The sequence below is a fragment of the Caenorhabditis elegans genome, chromosome I, assembly GCF_000002985.6.
Source record: "Caenorhabditis elegans chromosome I".
NCBI classification, from domain to species: domain Eukaryota; kingdom Metazoa; phylum Nematoda; class Chromadorea; order Rhabditida; family Rhabditidae; genus Caenorhabditis; species Caenorhabditis elegans.
In genome coordinates this window covers 1,097,479-1,117,310 of record NC_003279.8, presented here as the reverse complement: position 1 = coordinate 1,117,310, position 19,832 = coordinate 1,097,479, and the positions used below count along the sequence as shown (strand labels likewise).

The following is a 19,832-nucleotide window of genomic DNA, read 5'->3' as shown; positions in this document are numbered from 1 at the left end:
AACTGAAAATTCTGAAAAATTAGATAAAGGTAGTCAATGAGCAACTGAAGGTAGTCAATGAGCCGAAAGGTAGTCAATGAGCCGAAAGGTAGTCAATGAGCCGAAAGGTAGTCAATGAGCCGAAAGGTAGTCAATGAGCAAAGGTAGTCAAAGAGCAAAAGGTAGTCAAAGATCTAAGGTAGTCAAAGATCTAAGGTAGTCAAAGAGCAAAAGGTAGTCAAAGAGAAGGTAGTCAAAGAGCAAAGGTAGTCAAAGATCTAAGGTAGTCAAAGATCTAAGGTAGTCAAAGAGCAAAAGGTAGTCAAAGAGAAGGTAGTCAAAGAGCAAAGGTAGTCAAAGAGCAAAAGGTAGTCAAAGATCTAAGGTAGTCAAAGAGCAAAAGGTAGTCAAAGATCTAAGGTAGTCAAAGAGAAGGTAGTCAAAGAGTGTTTGCCAAATTTCTTCTGTCCAAAAATTATTCGTTCGAATCTTTATTGCAAGTAACTTTTTGTGCCACAATAGAAAAAAATGACAATTCAAGTTTAAAAAGTTAGAAATATCGATATTTCTTGTCCAGATCTTCAGACAATTTGTGAAGAACGTCTAGTTCTTGCAGGTAAAATAATATTGCTCCTTTTTTTCAGAAGTCATTTCCCATTTATTTTGCTGGCACTCCATTTTCATTCCGTTTGTCCAGGACTTCTATAATAAAGATTTTTGTTTAGTGTCCTAGAAGTTTCTAGGCCACACGGTGTTCTGGCGTTTCTCATTGAATTTTTCGTGCTCCATTGACAATCGCCCGCCGGACAACGCGTGGGAAAGTCGTGCACTCCACACGGACAAATACATTTAGTTTTACAACTAAAATCGAGCCGCGACGCGACACGCAACGCGCCGTAAATCTACACCAGATATGGCCGAGCTAAAATGGCCTAGTACGGCAAACTCTTCCATTTCAATTTATGAGGGAAGCCAGAACCCGCGTGATGCCACTTTACTTCTTGGTAGCAGTGATTTTTCTATACCATACTTACCCAATCCGAAACTGGTGTATAAAATTCTTCATCATCCACATTGTACCGAAGAAGCTGCTGACTTCCGGTTGCACATTGCACATCATTCACTTTAAGCGCAGACGCATCCGAGCAATTTGTCCATGTTAAGGTGGGTTTTGTGTAGTTTTGTGTAGTCGAATATAGAAATTGTAAGAAAATTCGATTACGCCACCTTTAAGATGGCATAGTATTTGTTGAGCAGTATAGCTTAGAAATCCTACAATTTTTTAGCTGGCCAAAAAAAAAATCACCTCCACAATTTGCGGCAACTCCATGAAGAATAAAACAGGAGAGAACAATCAAATACTTCATAGATTTGTTTTTGGGGATAATAATAATTATATTGTGATAGAGGGAATATATAGGGGTGATTATCATAAAGTTATCATAACTGATTAAAATATATTAGCATATCCAACAGGGAGGGATTTTGCAAGTGTTTGGTAGGAAAAATGGAGATTTAGCCAATAGCTATTTCTTCAAAATTAAAAATCACTAGAAAATCAAAGGGAAACCTTCTTTTTTACTTTCATAAACTGTTTAGAATTGTCATCGCTTTCAGAAAATACCAATTTATATCAGCTCTCATCAACGTTTTGAAAAGTTATAAATTATCTCAGTTTTTCTCAGTTTTTTAAAACTAGTTTTTGATGCCAAATTCTCTTATCCAGCATTCAAAAATTTGTATTAAATGTAATTTTTTGACACAAAGACTGAAAAAAGTTCATACGAAATATAGCAGTTAATTTACATTGAGAAAGCAAATAAAACAGTTCTAAAAATCCCATTCAATATCCTTTTTGAAATCTTTGATAAATCGATCAAAAACCACATCTTCAATTGTAGACTCAGAAGTTACAGGAAAGTATTTCAAATGCATCAAATGACAAAAAACAATCCGCTCGTGGAACTGAATAATCTCAATTATTGATTTTTCGATCAACGTGTTTTCTTCAATAATATCCATGTAAATGACAATTTTGAACTCTTCAAATTCACAAGTTTCCAAATTTCGCCGCATATTTTCCAGATAAATATTGAATTTCTGCATTTTTACAGCAAGTTTTTGCATTCCGGAATCCATTGCTGTTTTCAGACTTTGAAGCTCTTCGAGCAACGCCTGATGCTTATAAAATTTCTCAAAATCATCGTCGACTTCCAGAACAACTAGCTGCTTTTCCTTGAACTCCGACTCGAAATTTTCCATTTTTTCCGCTATTTCGTAATCGAATTCTCCGTACTCTTCCTGTTGACCTAAAATTTCGGAAAACGAATTATCGATTTTTTGCAATTTCTCATTAAGCTCCGGGTATGTGTTCTCCTGAATATGCATTTGCAGATGGTTTTGATGAATTTTCAGCTCTTCCGCTTTTAGTTTTCTCACTCTAGAAATCAAGTCGCGTCGTGGTTTTTTAGATTCTTCGTAGCTTTTCTGAAAAAAAAACCGACAAAATTGAAGATATAGATCAATTCTAGAAATTCATATTTTCAAGTAGAAATCAGTAGTGTTAGAGTGTTAAATTTACCATGCCGAGGATTTTTTACCGCAGACAGTCATCAAAATTTGGATACCTGGTGCAATAAAAATTGTAAAAACAGGGCAAGTTCGCGTGGACACATAGTGAAATTTGTCTGAAAACAGGCAAAAATCCGCAGGCATGGTAAATTTAACACTCTAACACTACTGAAATCGATAATTTCACAGATTTCTGGCTTCCCTCATAAATTTAAATGGAAGAGTTTTTGCGTAACTAGGCCATTTTGGCTCGGCCATATCTGGGGTAGATTTACGGCGCGTTGTGTGTCGCGTCGCGCCTCGATTTTAGTAGTAAAACTGAATGCATTTGTCCGTGTGGAGTACACGACTTTCCCACGCGTTGTCCGGCAGGAGATTGTCAATGGAGCGCGAAAAATTCAATGAGGAAGGCCAGAACCCTGTGTAATTTTTATATGATAATTAAAAAAAACTCGAAGAAAGTCGATAAATTAAAAGAAAAATTGTGCTTCAATAAATAAAAAAAAACAATCTTTTCAGAAAATTTATGAATTTTAAAAAGAAAACGAAAGTCTCAGATTAAAAAAAAAATTTATAAATAATTTTTTTTGAAAAAATCGACAAAAAAGCACGTAAATACTTTTCAGAGTTAAAAAATCGAAAATTTTTCAGAAAACTCGAAAAAATTTTGAGAATATCAATCGAAATTTCGATGGAAGAGTTTTTAAATTTCCTAGGCCATCAAAAACTGATTGGTGGCGTAGAAAATCAGTTTCAGATTTAAAATTATGATGGAAGAGTTTTTTAGAACTTAGAACTTCTAGGCCACGGGGTCATCCTACCTTCAATTGCTCCGATGGAATTTGCTCCATATTCCCCACAATATTCTCATCAGCTAGTAGATCAAATCCACGTTTCCACAATTGATATTGAAGAATAATTTTCCGGTAAAAATCTTCCAAAGTTTCTTCGTCTTCATGAAATTTCACATAAATCTCCATTTTTATAATATCTTCCAAATTCTCAATATCCCTAACTCTAAGAATTTCATGATTCTCATCACTATGATTATCAATTGCACAATTTGAACAAATCGAAAAATCTCCGGAGGACACTGGAATTGCAAAGGATTGAATTACCCATTTTGATGAGGTTTCCAGTTTTTTCAGGTCAAAACCGAATTCTTTAACACATGTAGCACATATTCTAGTCGCTTTTTCAGAATCGGAGCATTTGGTGCACATGGATTGTTGGATAGTCTGAAAAGCATCGTTTCAGGACAAAAATTTGAGTAGGTTATGTTTAAAAAAAAACCGACAAATTAGAAGAAAATAAATAATTTTTAAAAGTTTGAAAAAAAGTTGAAATCGATAAAATTCAACAAGATCATTGAAGAAAAATAATTACAAAATTGATAATCTTCAAGAAAAATTGACATCTGTCAAAAACATTCATGAAAATCAATGGTTGTTTTGAGAAAATGTTTTTAAAAATCCATAATTTTAAGAAAAATCGATGAATGTTTCAGTGAATTTCAATAATCTTGAGTAAAATGAATAGGGTTAAAAAAAACGAAAAAAATCGATCAACTTCGAGAAAATTGCAGAGCCTGCCCGAACACTTCTTGGTCAAATATTAGAAAACAGCCCACCTGAACTCTTTTAGAATATTCACTATCATCTTTTGGTAGAATAGAATTTGCATATTTTACAAGCTCAAGAAAGTCATCATTAACGTGTGGCTCCAAAAACTCTCTACTACAAATTGGACAGTCAGAGGTTACTGTAACACAAAGGAGACATATCGAATGACTGCAGTCAATTAGAATAGGTTGATGGTCTTCTGTATCTGAAATTAAATTTTCTTTGTTAATGCATATAAAATACTAAAAATGTTTTTTGAACAGAACTTTAGTCTTAATAGATTATACTGATACAAAAATTGCCAACTAACAATATAGCTGGGTTATCAAAGTTTTTTGTTAAAAATATATTGGTGCGTTTTGATGAAAATTAATTATGTGTTGTAAGAGTTATGAGGTGTTAAAGTTAAACAAAAAACATGGTGCATCAATAAAGAATACTTTATTCTTCAAGTTTGTAATTGAATTTTTATTGATATCATTGCAATGACCAAAGTTATGAGTTAAATGAAAACATGGAGCATCGGTAAAAAAATCCTACAACTTTAACTGACCCATATATATATATCAGTTGAATGAATTGTTATGGAAATAGTATTAACTAAAAAGCTATTAGTAATTTGTTGTCCTATTATATCACACCATCAACTGAAATAATCTTTCATTACCATAAAACTTCCCGCATTCATAACAAATCAGTGTGGAAATCGACTCCATATTGTTGCCAAGTAAGAATTATAGTGGTGGTATTGCAACACACCCGTTATCACTTTTTTTCAGGAAGACAAAAAAGGAAAGTAAACACATAAAAGGCGAGAAATTTCAACTTAAAATAAAAAAATATTATTTGGAAAATTTAGAGTTTAAATTTAAGTTCAATTTATTCAGTTAAAACATAAAAAGAATTTTCTGAAGCCACGAAATTCCAATCTGGTCATCATAATCCTCCACGAGTAGTCGCTTAAAAATCTCATCCTCATAAGATTTTCCAGGGACATCTGGGAAGTATTTAGAGGCCATAAGCCTGGCTTGAAGCAGTTCAGATATTGATTCAAAAAGCTTTATCAATCGTTTATCATTCTGCAGGCTTTTCATAGTTATCTCGTAAGCCCATATTGCATTTGCAGTTGGAGTATATATAACGTTTCCAAGTTGTTGTTCCAGTTGGGATATAGTTTTGTAGCGGCTTGAAATCAAATGAAATACCTCGCGACGTCGTGTTAGCCATTCCTTTTCGCAGGTTTTATGTTGAATATGAACTCTCTGAAAAATTTCCGCCATTTAAGGTAAAACTAGAAAATAATAAATTGGCTTGAAGTTTGAAAAAAAAAATCATTTTTCCAAAAATTTCAGGGAACCATTTTAATTTAAATTTCTCTCAATAATTTTGCAATGAAATTGAATTGGGATTCTAATCAGGGGTGAGCGGCAATTGCAGTTCGGAAAATTGATTTGTCGACAAATTCGGCAAATTGGCAAATTGCCGGTTTGTCGGTTTGCCGGAAATTTTTATTTTCGGCAAATTGCCGGTTTGTCGTTTGCCGAAAATGATTAGAAAGATTTTTATAAGACGGGAACACTTAAAACTGTGTCATCTTTTTTCCCCGTTTCCTTAGATATTTTCATGGAATTTGCTCACTTTTTCAAAATAGATGTAGGGACATTCATAGGATACGTTTAATTTTGTAATTTCAAATCGAAATTCTAACATTTCCAAACAAAATAAGTGCAAAACCACAACTTGCCTGTTTGCCGATTTGCCGATCTGCCGGAAAAAATCGTTTGCCGACCACGTTTGCCATTCAAATATCAACTTTTAGAATTTAAAAAGTAATACCTAAAAATTCTCTAAAAATTTGAAAAATAAGATGGAAGTTCAATCTTCAAATTTTCAGAATATTTTGGCGGAAACTAACATTTACAAAAAAATGTTTTCAAAACTTCTGGTGGGTATACGACCTGTCAAATTTTATAAAACTTTCAAAAAAAAACCTCAATTTTGCAAAAACAACTAGCCGGAATACTCAAATTTCGCTTTCCCAGACACTTTGAAGGAAAATTGGAATTTTAACTATGCAAACAATTTAGGCGGTGCATTGAAAGTATTTCAATATTTTTAAAATTTTTAATTTTTGGCAGTCCTCACATATCTTGATAATCATATCATTTACTTGTGAAGATAATATTACGGGAGCACGAAAATCTGAGAATGCGTGTTGCGCAGCATATTTGACGCGCAAAATATCTCGTAACGAAAAGTACAGTAATTCTTTGAACGACTACTGTAACGCTTCGTCACTGTTCGAAAAACAAATTCATTTTGAAAAAAAGAGCTACAATAGTCATTTAAAAAGTAGTTTTCGTTACGACGCATTCTCAGAATTTTGTGTACCCACATCATATAAGAAGAGGTGAATACAAGAGACCACTGAGCGGTTGAGCGGTCACACAAGGAGGGGTACAAGCAGAGCAAGCGGGGAGAATGTAGGCCACACTATACCGGCAGAGATGCCGTGTAGATCAAACTATAGATAAAACATCTAGTGTGCACAGGACCAGGACTGTCGCTTTTTTTTTGGTTTTTCGCAAATTTCACTTTTGTATTTTATTACCAGCCGCTGACCACGCTTCCGGCGCGGACAACGTTCCCGCCAAAATTTTCCTAATAAATTTGAATCCCCGCCAAAATTTTCTGAAGAAATTCGAATTCCCGCCAAAATTTTTCTGCAGAAGTTTGAATTCCCGCTAAAATTTTTCTAAATAAATTTGAATTCCCGCCAAACTTTTTCTGAGAAAATTCGAATTCCCGCCAAAATTTTCTGAAGAAATTTGAGTTCCCGCCAAAATTTTTCTAGATAAATTCGAATTCCCGCCAAAATTTCCTGAAGAAATTTGAATTCCCGCCAAACTTTTTCTGACGAAATTTGACTTCCCGCCAAAATTTTTCAAAAAATTAGTGGTTGGCTTAAATACAATATCCTCACCTCAATCTCCTTTTGCAAAGCGCGAAACTTGAAAAATTTCGAGTCCTCTTCCACTTCCATCGGTGTTTTCTTCTTCTGTTCATCTTCAAGTTTTCTCATTTTATCTTCAATTTCCCTGTCAATTTCTAGAGCATCAGCCGGATCCAGTGGAATCACGCAGAATTTTGAATATATTTCTTTGCATTTTTGAAATTGATCGATTGTTTTTTGCAACATGGCTTTAGCTTTTTCGTTAGAATTTTCAGACTTTTTCAGTTCAGTAAAATCCAAATATTTTTGGATTTCCAGCTGGTCATACATCAAATGCCGTTGCCGAAGCTTTCGATTCCGGGTGAATATCGATTTTACCATCTCCAAAGCTTTCTTCTTTGCATTCATAATTTCAGGAATTTTCGCATTGAATTTCACTGATAAGTCGTTCATCATGACCTCATCCTCCACCCTTTTCCAATTTTCCGTTTTCAAAAACATCTGAAACAAACAGTTTGTGTGCCTATTTCATGCCTACCTACCTCTCTGCCTGCTACCGTCACCTGCCTACCTCCTACTTGTTACCTGCCAGCCTACGTGCCTACCCACCGCCTTTTCGCCTACGTATCAGGCAATCAATATTTTGTGTCCTGTCTGCCTTTGAGACTATCTATCGTTTATTCGTGGCCCGCCTGCCTACATACCTTCCTAACTGCCTACCTACCTTCAACTTGCAACCTGCCTGCCTACTTGTCTGCTTAGTGTTTATTATGACCTGCTTGCCTGCCTAAGTTTGTGCTTGCCTGCTTCGCCAAAAAGCCGCCTACTAGTTACGTGGCTGTCCACTTGTCTGCCTGCCTACCGCCTGCATCTTAACTTACATTAACACTTGTTTACCTTTTTTCTACTTATGGCCTGCCTGATCTACCTGCCTACCTACTTCTTTGCCTACCAATCGCCTTAGACCTCTCCACTCACCTGCCTACTACCTATTCCTGAACTACCTGCCTACCTACATGCCTACCTGCATCGCTACTGCATATTTCCGAAATTTGATGACCTGATCTTTCAAGATCTCACAATCAATTGCACCCCTATCCATATGACTTTCCATCAGGAATCCACGTGCCGCGGAACACAAAAACTGCAGCTCCGCTTCCATGTCGCCCATCTCATGATTTTTTAGAATCTCATGGTCCGAATGGTCTCCATTACAGATACAATCAGCGCAAATCAGAAAGTTGTTGGCCTTGTCCATTATTATTATTTCCGAGATGCAATGGTTCAGCCTTAAGGATCCGGATGATGGATGGTATTCGGCAATTCCTGAGGATAAAGCACAGGTAACACAGAATCTCGGCTTCAGGTCGGATCCACATCCTTTGGTCATGCAGCTTAGGGGCTGGAAACCATAATGATGTCATAAGGTACCACGGGCTCCCTTGGTGGGCTACTGGAGACGTCATTGCGTCACTGGTGGCCTAGAAATCTTATCCGTGGCCTAGAACTTTTATTAGTGGCTTAGAAAATTTTTAAATGTGTTTTAGACATTTAAAATATTATCTAGAAATTTTATTGGTGGCCTAGAAATTCAAAATGTGACCTAGAACTTAAGCTTTTTTGTTCTAGAAATCTCATTGGTGGCCTAGAAATTCAAAATATGACCTAGAATTTAAAGATTTGGCCTAGAAATTTTATTGGCGGCCTAGAAGTTTTGAATATGACCTAGAAATTAAAAAAAAAAGAAATTGAAAATTTGGCCCAGAAATTTCATTGGTGGCCTAGAAATTCTAAATATGGTCCAGAAATCTTATCGATGGCTTAGAAAATTTATTGATAGTCTAGAAATTCTGAACATGGCCTAGAAATCATATTGATGGCCTAGAAATTTCATCGATGGCCTAAAAATTCTAAATCTGGCCTAGAAATCTTATCGATGGCCTAGAAATTTTATGGATTACCTAGAAATTCTGAATATGGCCTAGAAATCTCATCGATAGCCTAGAAAATTTATTGATAGCCTAGAAATTCTGAACATGGCCTAGAAATCTCATCGATAGCCTAGAAATTTAATATATAACATAGAAGCATCATTGGTCCCCTAGATATTTGAAATATAACCTAGAATTTATATTGATGGCCTAGAAATCCAAATTGGCGATTTTAAAAAAATTGATAGAGATTCTCTAGATTTCTAGTCCACAATTTGTTTTAATTAATTTTTCATCAATTTCTCTACAGAGCGCGCTTGAAACTTTCACGAATCTTCCACCGATAAGATTTCTAGGCCACCTGTGACGTCACCAACCTTTGATTCTCCTTGTAGATCATCGGATTCCAAAATTTCAGATAGATTTTCCATACATCGGATCAAATCATAATTGTACACGACATCCCTGAAAGAGTCCTCCAGCCCACAAATCTGACACGTGGCGTTCTTCTGACACTGCTCACATGTCGAGTGATGACACGAACCGAGACGCGGTCTTTTCTGGGTCTCGTCTGGAAAATGAAACAGGGGTGTTGTCCTCTCGGAATAAAACAATAAAATTTACCATATGGAGTTTTGCACAACGGACAGAAAATCGAGGTGAGTAGAGACATTTGATAGAAAAATTTTCAAAAAAAGTGATAAAAAATTTCAGGGTTTTATCATTTTTCTGAACAAACAAGTGTTGTTGGGTGGTCAAGAAACATCGGTTTAAGGAAATAAAAATTTTCTAGGCCATCGTAGAGGTTTTTATGCAGCTAGTCATTGGGATTTCTAGACCATCACAGGTTTTCTAGGCCATATTTAGGAACTCTAGGCCGTGGTTGAGGTTCTAGGCCACAAATGATATTTCTAGGCCATGTTTGGTATTTTTAGGCCATCACTGGTTTTCTAGGCCTACGCAAATTTTTAAACAGCTCCTTGAAAAAACTTGAATTTCTAGGCCATGTTTAGATTTTTTAGGCCCTCATTGGGGGCCATTTCTGGGCTATTTTCTGGGCCATTTGTGAAATTTCTAGGCCACAATTTTGTTTTATAAGCCATTTCTTGAAATGACAATTTATTAATATTTATAGGCCATAATAAAAATACTAGGCCATTTTTAGTATTTCTAGGTGATTTTCTAGGCCAAATTTGGAATTTTGAGCTTACTATGCAAATTTCTTGACAGTTAAAAAATTTTTAAAATTTCTAGGCCTCAATTAGTATTTCTAGGCCATCAATGCGGTCATCTTCTGAACTTTTAGGCCATATTTAGATTTCTAGGCCACCATTGAGATTTTTGCGTCATTCGTGAAATTTCTAGGCTATCATTTGGTTTTTTTTAAATTTTTCAAATTTTAGGCCACTTCTTGAAATTTTCAGGCCAATGGCAAGTTTTCTATGCCACTTTTTTAAATGCCAATTCTGAAAGTTTTCCGGGGTGCTCCCTCAAACTTTTTTCAGTGTCCCAAATTTTTGAAAGAAGAAGGTAGATCAAAGTTTAGCACAAAGCTGTCAGGGTTATTTGTGATTATTTTTGATAGGTATCGCCATCCGGCCGGTAACCTGATAGGTCAAAATCTGTCACTTTTGATCTCATATGTCTTTTTCTTCTTATCAGCTTTTTCTTTTTGAGGGAGAGGAAAAATGAGAGATTTTCTGTTTTTGAGACATGTGAGTGTGAAAAGAGAGAGAGTAAGAAAAAGAAAAGAAGACGGGTTATGTAATCATATCTTTTATCTTTTTACACATATCTCCTCTTATATCATATCACCGATTAATGATTATTATGTCGTTTTTCTTACAGGAAAAGATTAAATTGCCTACTTTTGGTTTTCTAGGCCATGTAGTGAGATTCTAGGCCACCAAAGTCTACCCTGTGGCCTAGAAATCGCTACACTCTCGGCCACACCTAGCGCAAGCTAATGGAAGAGGAGTGACGTCACCATGGCCTAGATGGCCTAGATTTTTTATGCGGCAATCATTTGCAAAATTTGCAGAAAAAATGACGTCACCGTGTGGTCAGTTTTAAAAATTGGCAATGAATAATGAATCGAAAAACGTAAATATTAAGTTGTGTTGATTTTTTTCTGAATTTTTCAGAAAAATTGAAAAATTTTGAATTCCTTCCGTTTTTTGCACTTTGTAAGAATGAATAATTTAGAAAGTTGTAACACTTGGAAGAATTTTCAAGTTCTCGGCTACCCACGGCTATGATTTGCTTTTCTAGGCCATCACGGATTTCTGGCTTCCCTCATAAATTGAAATGGAAGAGTTTTTGCCGAACTAGGCCATTTTGACTTGGCCATATCTGGGGGTAGATTTACGGCGCGTTGTGTGTCGCGTCGCGGCTCGTTTTTAGTTGTAAAGCTAAATGTATTTGTCCTTGTGAAGTACACGACTTTCCCGGCAATTGTCAATGGAGCGCGAAAAATGCAATGAGAAAGGCCAAAACCCCGAGGGCCATGTCGTGAGTTTCTAGGCCGCAAGCTTTTCCGGATGATTTGGAAGTTTCTAGGCCACGAAGTTTACCGCGTGGCCTAGAAAACTGGGCGACCTCGGCCACCATGCGCAAGATACGAACAGAAAAGTGACGTCATGTTCGAAAAACCGTGCAACCCAAATTTTTTTTTCGATTTATCGGTTTTGCTAGAAAAAAAAAACGAAAAAACCGATAAATCGAAAAATCGAAATTTTTTTCGGCGGTCTTCCTGTAGTAGAACTTCTCAAATTTGAAAATTTGAAACCAAAAAAAAATTTAAACGTTTGCTTTTTTTTTCCTTTGTTTCAGTTCCAACCCCTTCGACTGGAATTTCAGCTTCCCTATCACTACAATCATACTGCAATTAATCTATCCATCGGATCCAGTTGTGTGTCTCCCCCCACACTTCTCTTTTTTATTTAATGAGCATAGTAAGTTGTTATTGAGCCCCACCGTGGCGGAGGCCAAGAACAAACAATAACAATTGTCTAGGAACTTTTTTTTTTTGATTTTCAGGATCTCAAATTTTTTTAGTTGTCTTTGAAACAAGAAAAAAAAATTGAAATTAGAAGAAAAATTAAAATTACAAAAAAAATAACTTAAAATTTTTGGCATTTTCTACAATTTACTAGGCACCTAACTTTTACTTCTTTGTGCCTCCACTACCAAAAGATGTCGGCCACGTTATAGTGGCCGACATCTCACAGGTACATTTTTGTCTCCCTCCAAAAAGGTTTTGAAAAAATCAACACGGCAGATGTCGGCTGTAGCTTTTTCTAGGTTTAGTAAAAGTTTGAGAAGGTTATACCATATTTTCTAGTGAACATTTTTTGATAAAGCGGTTTCCGATTTCTGGGTCGGAACCAGTTAATATACTATTAATATGCAAATATAACATTTCCACCGGTCATTATTATTATCATAAGTAAATATTTTTTGCTTTTCGATGTTTTTAAAATGGAAAACAGGATGTTTTTGTTATCATTTGAACTTCAGTTCAGTGTCCTAATTTTTTTAAAATTTATCTTGCAACGGTGTTCTTCTACTTCCTCACGGATTTTTGTCTTCCCTCACAAATTGAAATGGAAGAGTTTGCCGAACTAGGCCAGGCCATATCTGGGGTAGATTTACGGCGCGTTGGGTGTCGCGTCGCGGCTCGATGTTAGTTGTAAGACTAAATGTATTTGTCCGTGTGGAGTACACGACTTTCCCGTCCGGCAGGCGATTGTCAATGGAGCGCAAAAAATTCAAGGAGGAAGGCCAGAAGCCCGTGCTTCCTGGTGCAATAAGCCTTTCGAATTAAATTTGATGAAAAAACATGGCTAATGAAATAATCAAATAAAGTTTCATTTATAAATGTTTTTAATATATTTTACTATCAATTGATTCATTGATAAGGAAATTTGATTAATAGATTAGAGTTTCATTTTTTAACGTTGTTTTTTGTGACCAGAAGCTAAAGAAAAACATTTAATTTTTTTCCGCAAAGCTTTCAGATTTTTCTATTATAAACATTAAAAATTGGGGCAGAAGTATTTTTTTAATTCGATTACAAAAACCCAAATTCCTTTTTTTCCAGTTAATTTTGCGCGAAATTTTCAAAAAAAATTGACCCAACAATTTTTTTTATTTTGCGAAATTATTCATCGAGAATTTTCAAATTTTGGCGCGAACTTAAAATTTTGTAGCAAAACTATATATTTTTTATTTTGGCCAGAAATTCAAATTTCAATTTTCCACGGATTTCTGGCTTCCCTCATAAATTGAAATGGAAGTTTTTGCCGAACTAGGCCAGGCCATATCTGGGGTAGATTTACGGCGCGTTGCGTATCGCGTCGCGGCTTGATTTTAGTTGTAAAACTAAATATATTTGTCCGTGTGGAGTACACGACTTTCCCACGCGTTGTCCGGCAGGCGACGATTGTCAATGGAGCGCGAAAAATTCAATGAGGAAGGCCAGAACCCCGTGATTTTCCGTCAGTTTTATTGAAAATCTATTTTTAAAACTATATCGTGAGCTATAAAATTTTAATTTTAATTTTTTAATTTTTCCAAACAATTTAAGCGGGAAATTTAAATTTTTATTAAACCTATCATCTCGTATTGTATGAATTAACAAAAAAATCACGTTGCTGCGTATTTTCTGCTGTAATGTACATAAGAAGTAGGAGAAGTCAAGTATGATCATATCTAAAGTACTTTTATATTCCATTTTAACTTTCCATTGTCTCCATATACCTCCTCATTCCATCATCTTCTTCTTCTTCCTACCCCCGTCGCCCTTTCACATACAGTTTTATACTCCCTTTCACCCTCTCTTCTACTCATTTTAAATGTCCTTTTTTTGATTCGCTTGTCTTCTTTTATTCATTCTTACAATATGTTCTTGTGGAGGACATTTTTTTTGTCATTTTTTTGTTCATTAGGTTGATTTGAATTTCGCGCCAAAATTTTTTGAAAATTGTCTATTTGTATTTGAATTTCGAAATTTTAGTTTCCCGCCAACATTTTTTTGTCTGAACAATTTAATTTTTGAAATATCAAATATTAAATTTTTGGCCAAAATTTGAAAATTGTAATTAAAATTTCCCGCCTATTTTAAAATCGAAAAATTAAAAAAAATGTCTGAGTTCCGTCGCAATGTTTTTGAAAAATTTAAATTTAAATTCACAGTCAAAAATTTTTGGCACGGCCATATCTGGGGTAGATTTACGGCGCGTTGCGTGTCGCGTCGCGGCTCGATTTTAGTTGTAAAACTAAATTCATTTGTCCGTGTGGAGTACACGACTTTCCCACGCGTTGTCCGGCGGGCGATTGTCAATGGAGCACAAAAAATTAAATGAGGAAGACCAGAACCCCGTGATTTTGTAAAATTCAAAGTGTTCGCGCGAAAATTTTCATTTAAATTTCCCGCCTAATTTTAAATTTTTGGAAAAAAATTGTTTTTTGCCACAATTTATTTCACGTCAAAATTTGAAATCTTCATTTGAAATTTGAATTCCGCAGCAAATTAAAAATATGACTGGAATTTCGTATAAAAATTAAAAATAACAATTCAAATTAGAATTTCCCGCCAATTTGTTTTTCAAAATTTTCAAAAACAATCAAACTTTGAATTTCGAGCCAAGTATTCAAAAAATTGGAATTATATTCAAATTTCCCGCCACATTTTCAAACTCAGATCAAATTTTCAAGCCAATTTTTTTCCAAAAAAAATAACAGTTTTAAAAATTGCAATCAAAAAAATAATCTCCGTTAGTGAGCTTAACCACCTTAAACCAATATATGGGCGGAGCCAAATCACCAAATTTTATCGATTTTTCTCCCATTTGCCCTGTTACCTCAAATCATGTAATAAATCATTGGAAATTTGAGAGATATCATATGTGATTTGTGTGTAACTACTACACTTTCTCTCTTTCTTTCCCTTTCATTTCCAACAACACATGTTTCATTTTAATTGAAATTGATGGGCTTTTGTTGCGTTTGGCGCCGCAAGTTTTGAGTTTTATGGAAGCTAAGAATTTTAATTTTTCAATGCAAGATCAAATTAATTTTTTGTAATTTGAACAAAGAAATTGTCGATGCACCATGTTTTTTATTCAAAATTTACAGCTTATATTTTTGTTTTTTTTTCGTCAAAAAATTGCATTTTTTTAACTCTAGCAAAATCGAAATTTCCAAAAATTAAAAATTAAAAAAATAATAAATAAGAAAGTTCAAAAATATATTTGAAATTTCGAAATATTGATTCCTCATCGATGCACCATGTTTCTGAAGTTTCGGTAATTTAGACTGTAATGAGTTTCAAAAAAAAATTACCTATTAAAATAATTATTTGAAAATCCGAAAAAATAAGGACATGGTGCATCGACGAAAAATCTTTGACAGCTCATATCTCAGTCCATTTTGAAAATATCAATAAATACAACACCGCAAACTTATAGAACACTTAAAATTAAATATTTTGCTAGTTGACAATTTTTTGATAAAACCAAAAATAGCCGAGCTATGGGCTGTTCAACTGCCGTATATTCCCTATTAGTATGCCCCCCGGACTATTAAAGATGGACTACACCCTGTGGGGAAATTGCTTTAAAACACGCCTATGGTACCAAAATGACCGAATATCATGATAAAAAATTTTTAAAAAATTTTCTAGATTTTATATGATTTTTTGAAAATTGAAAAAATCTCCGTCGACGACAACCCTGAAATTAATATTATTCAGAGTTTTATGCCTTTTCTGTTACTTTTTTATAAACATTTTTGCATTTTTCTTGTTTATTTTTTTCTTCTTTCATTTTCCGATTAAAAACCGCCAAAAAACGAAGAAAATCAGTGAAATAATGAAAATAAATAAAAAAATTAACGAAAATAATGCAAGCGCGCTCCATCGAACGAGTTCAATTGGCGGAAATTCAAATAGGAATTAGGTGAAAACTGAGATTTTTTCAATTTTCGAAAAATCATATAAAATGTAGAAAAATTTTTTGAATTTTTTTATCATGATATTCGGTCATTGTGGCCCCATGGGCGGGTTTTAAAGCAATTTCCCCACAGGGCGTAGTCCACCTTTAAAGATTTTTTGTGTAACCAATTGTTTATACTTTGTATTTTGAGGAAATGTTCTATAAACAAACATTTCCTAATTCCTTTAAGAAGCTTTTTAAGAAGATTCCATAAAATTTGACCGAGAAAAAAACTCGGCCACCAAAAAGTTTTTCCTATCAGTTTGACAATAGTTGTGTGGGGGGAGCCTGTGTGCAAGAGAGAATACAATATTTGTGAGCCACTTGAAATTTGTCCCGGAGATCTTTCTCTCTCTCTCTCACACTGCCCCCCCCCCCCCCCCCCACCTCAAAGCTGTCATGTCACTTTGGCTCGGAGAGCAGTCTCACTTGTCATTCATATCTCATACACCTATTATTCATTGGGGGGCACCACCAGGTGTTGCATTTTGAGAGGGAGGGAGTATTTCTCCCGGGACGGACGGAGGGGGGGGGGGAGGCTATCACTTGTGCTCACAGATCATTTCCGTTCGGTTTCTGTTTCTCTAGCTATCTCTCTCTCTATCTCTTTTTGAGAAGATTTTCTTGTCACATTGGTTAACGATTAACTAACTAACTATTAATTTATTGATTGAATTGGTTTAAAATTGTATAGATTAGGCTCCGCCCATTTCCTGGTGAATACCTTGTTTTTTGGCGCGAAAATTTGGAACTTTTCTATTTTCTATAGAGCTAGTTTTATTCGTTTTAACGAATTTTTATTTGAATTTTTATAGCTTAATTTTTAAATGTTCGAAATTTTTGGCGCGAAATTTATCTTTTTTGAAAATTTCAGAGACCCGTTGTGCCAGGCTGTCCCATTACGGTTTGATCTACAAAAAACGCGGGAATTTTTTTCCCAAAAAAATGTGACGTCAGCACGTTCAGTTGAGAACTCTGCGTCTCTTCTCCCGCATTTTTTGTAGATCTACACGTGCTCGCTGGCACATTGATTAACTATATGTTATTTTATTGATTAAATCGATTTTAAATTGTATAGATTTGGCTCCACCCATTTCCTGGTCAATTCTTTGTTTTCTCGGCGCAAAAATTTTGAAACTTTATATCCAATGCTTTTTTGAAATTTTTTTAAATTTCGAAAAAAATTCAGGTAAAAATTAATGGTCGCAAAATTCAAATTTCTGAGAAATTACATTTGACACTTTGAAAAATATGAAGAATTTTGGCGCCAAATTCAAAAAATTCCAAAAATTTAGTTTCCATAAAACATTTTAAAGGACATTTTTAAAATTCGCGCCAAAGTTCTAAAATTTTCGTGCGAAATTCAAATTTCTGAGAATTTTGAAAAATTCTGTATATTACGGGAAGTTCAAAAATGCTTAATTTTTTTGTGAAAAACTGAAAAATTGTTTTTGTCGTAAGTTTTGACAAAAAATCTCTGGAATTTTTCTCGCGCACGGGGTTCTGGTCTTCCTCATATGACTTTTTCGCGCTCCATTGACAATCTCCAGATGGACAACGCGTGGGAAAATCGTGTACTCCACACGGACAAATACATTTAGTTTTACAACTAAAATCGAGCCGCGACGCGACACGCAACGCGCCGTAAATCTACCCCCAGATATGGCCGAGCCAAAATGGTCTAGTTCGGCAAAAACTCTTCCATTTCAATTTATGAGGGAATAAGAGAGGAATCCGTGGAAAATTTCTTTAAAAATTTGCTGACTTTTTTAGTTCAGAAAAATGTGGAAAATCGCAATATTTCTACCGCAAACTCAAAAAAAAATTTCTTAAACATTTATTTTGTCATAATTTTTCTAGGCCACACATGACGTCATACCTCTTCCACCAGCACCTCAGGGGTTTCTCTAACCGCGGGAAAAAAGTATGCAATTAGTCAGGGGAACATCTTGAGAATAGTCACTCTCCTCCGCAACATGTGTGCTCTCCCGCCAAAAAAACTGATCTGTTTGAATTTTGAGCTTCTGCTTTCTACCCTCTATAGTTTCTCTCTCGCTTGCCTTCAAGCTTCCATTTTCTTTTCTTTTCCTCCTTTTTCACTGATCAAACACGTTTTCGTGTACTATATGTGTGTGTAAATGTAAGGGGTGTAAGAAAATGTTAGGTTTACCCCCCACCTTTGAGATACTAAAATTGCATCCATTAAATTAATTTCATCGGAGAAAGTGAGATTAGGAAAGAAAGTACATTTTGTTTAAGTAGTTTCCTACCTCTATCAGGCAACCTAGGCAGGCGTAAATAGGCACGTAGGTAGAGTGGTGTGAGGTAGGCACATATGTTGGTAGGCATCATAGGTAGGCACGTAATAAGGCATGAGGCCGAATTAAATTTTCAAAAAAAAAAATCAGAAATTTCGGTGAGAAATTTAAAAATTCCTAAAAATTATAAAAAAACATTTCTAAAATTATCAGCAAAAAAATTGGCGCGAAATTCAAATATTTTCAGAAATAAATTCTTGCGAGAAATTTGAAATTTTCAGAGATTACAACCTAAGTTTCACACCTCGGCCATCATCATTTCCTGATTTCTAGCCACGTGGCAATCGACAAATTCTCTGTCTTGGTGTCGATCTATTTTTGTGTGTGCAAAATCGTCCTTTTCTCCTGAAAAAACCACTTGTTTCTGTTCTATTTTTAAGTGCTTTCTGTCGGAAATGACGTCATTTGTGGCTAGCTTGTGATGGTGTCTTAGGCGTTGGATATTTCAAAAATCAGAAACTTTTTGGAGGTTTTTAAGGGGAAAATAAAAAAAAACGAAGAGAAATATTTTTTTTTTCGAATTTACGTAAAAAGGGCAAGAATTTCGAAAAGGAACAATTCAGAAATTTCGGAAAAAATCAAATTCAAATTTTTCGAAAAAAAAACTATTTAAAAAATTCAAGAAAAATCAGTATTTTTTGAAAAAGTATTTTTTGCGTTTTCTAGGCCATCCCGTTCAGTATTTCTAGGCCATCACGTTCAGCATTTCTAGGCCCCCACATTCAGTGTTTCTAGGCCACCATTTTCAGTATTTCTAGGCCATCACTTTTAGAATTTCTAGGCCACCACGCTCAGTATTTCTAGGCCATCACGTTCAGCATTTCTAGGCCCCCACATTCAGTATTTCTAGGTCACCATTTTCAGTATTTCTAGGCCATCACGTTCAGCATTTCTAGGCCCCCACATTCAGTATTTCTAGGCCACCATTTTCAGAATTTCTAGGCCACCACGTTCAGTATTTCTAGGCCACCACTTTTAGAATTTCTAGGCCACCACGCTCGGTATTTCTAGGCCACCACGCTCAGTATTTCTAGGCCACCACGTTTAGTTTTTCTAGGTCACCACGTTCAGTATTTCTAGGCCACCACGTTCAGTATTTCTAGGCCACCACTTTTAGAATTTCTAGGCCACCACGCTCAGTATTTCTAGGCCACCACTTTCAGTATTTCTAGGCCATCACGTTTAGTATTTCTAGGCCACCACGTTCAGTATTTCTAGTCCACCCCCTCCTTCTATTTCACAAAATGTCCAACAAATAGAGGGACCCCCCATTCCCATTGCCCATTTTCCCATTCCATTCAGAAAGAAAAGTGGGAAATGACAATTTAAAAGTGTCAGGATAGAGAGTGTCCACATCCCAAGTCAATCGTAAAGTCCATTTCAAATATTTCTTTCTTTATTTCTGCTGTTTTTCCAGACCGGGGGATGTAGGAAGCTCCCCCAGTTTGGGTGGTGGAAGAGAA

At 35.3% G+C, this 19,832-nt stretch overlaps 2 protein-coding genes across 3 annotated transcripts; both read right to left on the bottom strand.

The window, feature by feature from the left end:
• Positions 1-1,746: 1,746 nt before the first annotated feature.
• On the bottom strand, positions 1,747-4,893 carry ZK993.5 (RING-type domain-containing protein). The gene is made up of 4 exons (NM_001306273.3): positions 4,840-4,893; positions 4,181-4,377; positions 3,372-3,788; positions 1,747-2,466 (listed from the first exon to the last, which is right to left on the bottom strand). Exons 1-4 carry the CDS (start codon positions 4,886-4,888, stop codon positions 1,810-1,812), a joined length of 1,320 nt encoding a protein of 439 aa, NP_001293202.1. The 5' UTR covers positions 4,889-4,893; the 3' UTR covers positions 1,747-1,809.
• A 114-nt stretch (positions 4,894-5,007) lies between these two features.
• On the bottom strand, positions 5,008-9,733 carry ZK993.2 (the record flags this gene model as incomplete). Of its 2 annotated transcripts, NM_001306271.2 has the most annotated exons (5): positions 5,008-5,434; positions 7,156-7,626; positions 8,150-8,527; positions 9,434-9,627; positions 9,681-9,733. In NM_001306271.2, 5 exons carry the CDS (start codon positions 9,727-9,729, stop codon positions 5,060-5,062), a joined length of 1,467 nt encoding a protein of 488 aa, NP_001293200.1. The 2 variants fall into 2 exon arrangements, with proteins under 2 accessions (NP_001293200.1, NP_001293201.1); NM_001306272.3 differs by lacking the exon at positions 9,681-9,733 and having other exon boundaries at positions 5,060-5,434; positions 9,434-9,487.
• Between the last annotated feature and the right edge of the window lie 10,099 nt (positions 9,734-19,832).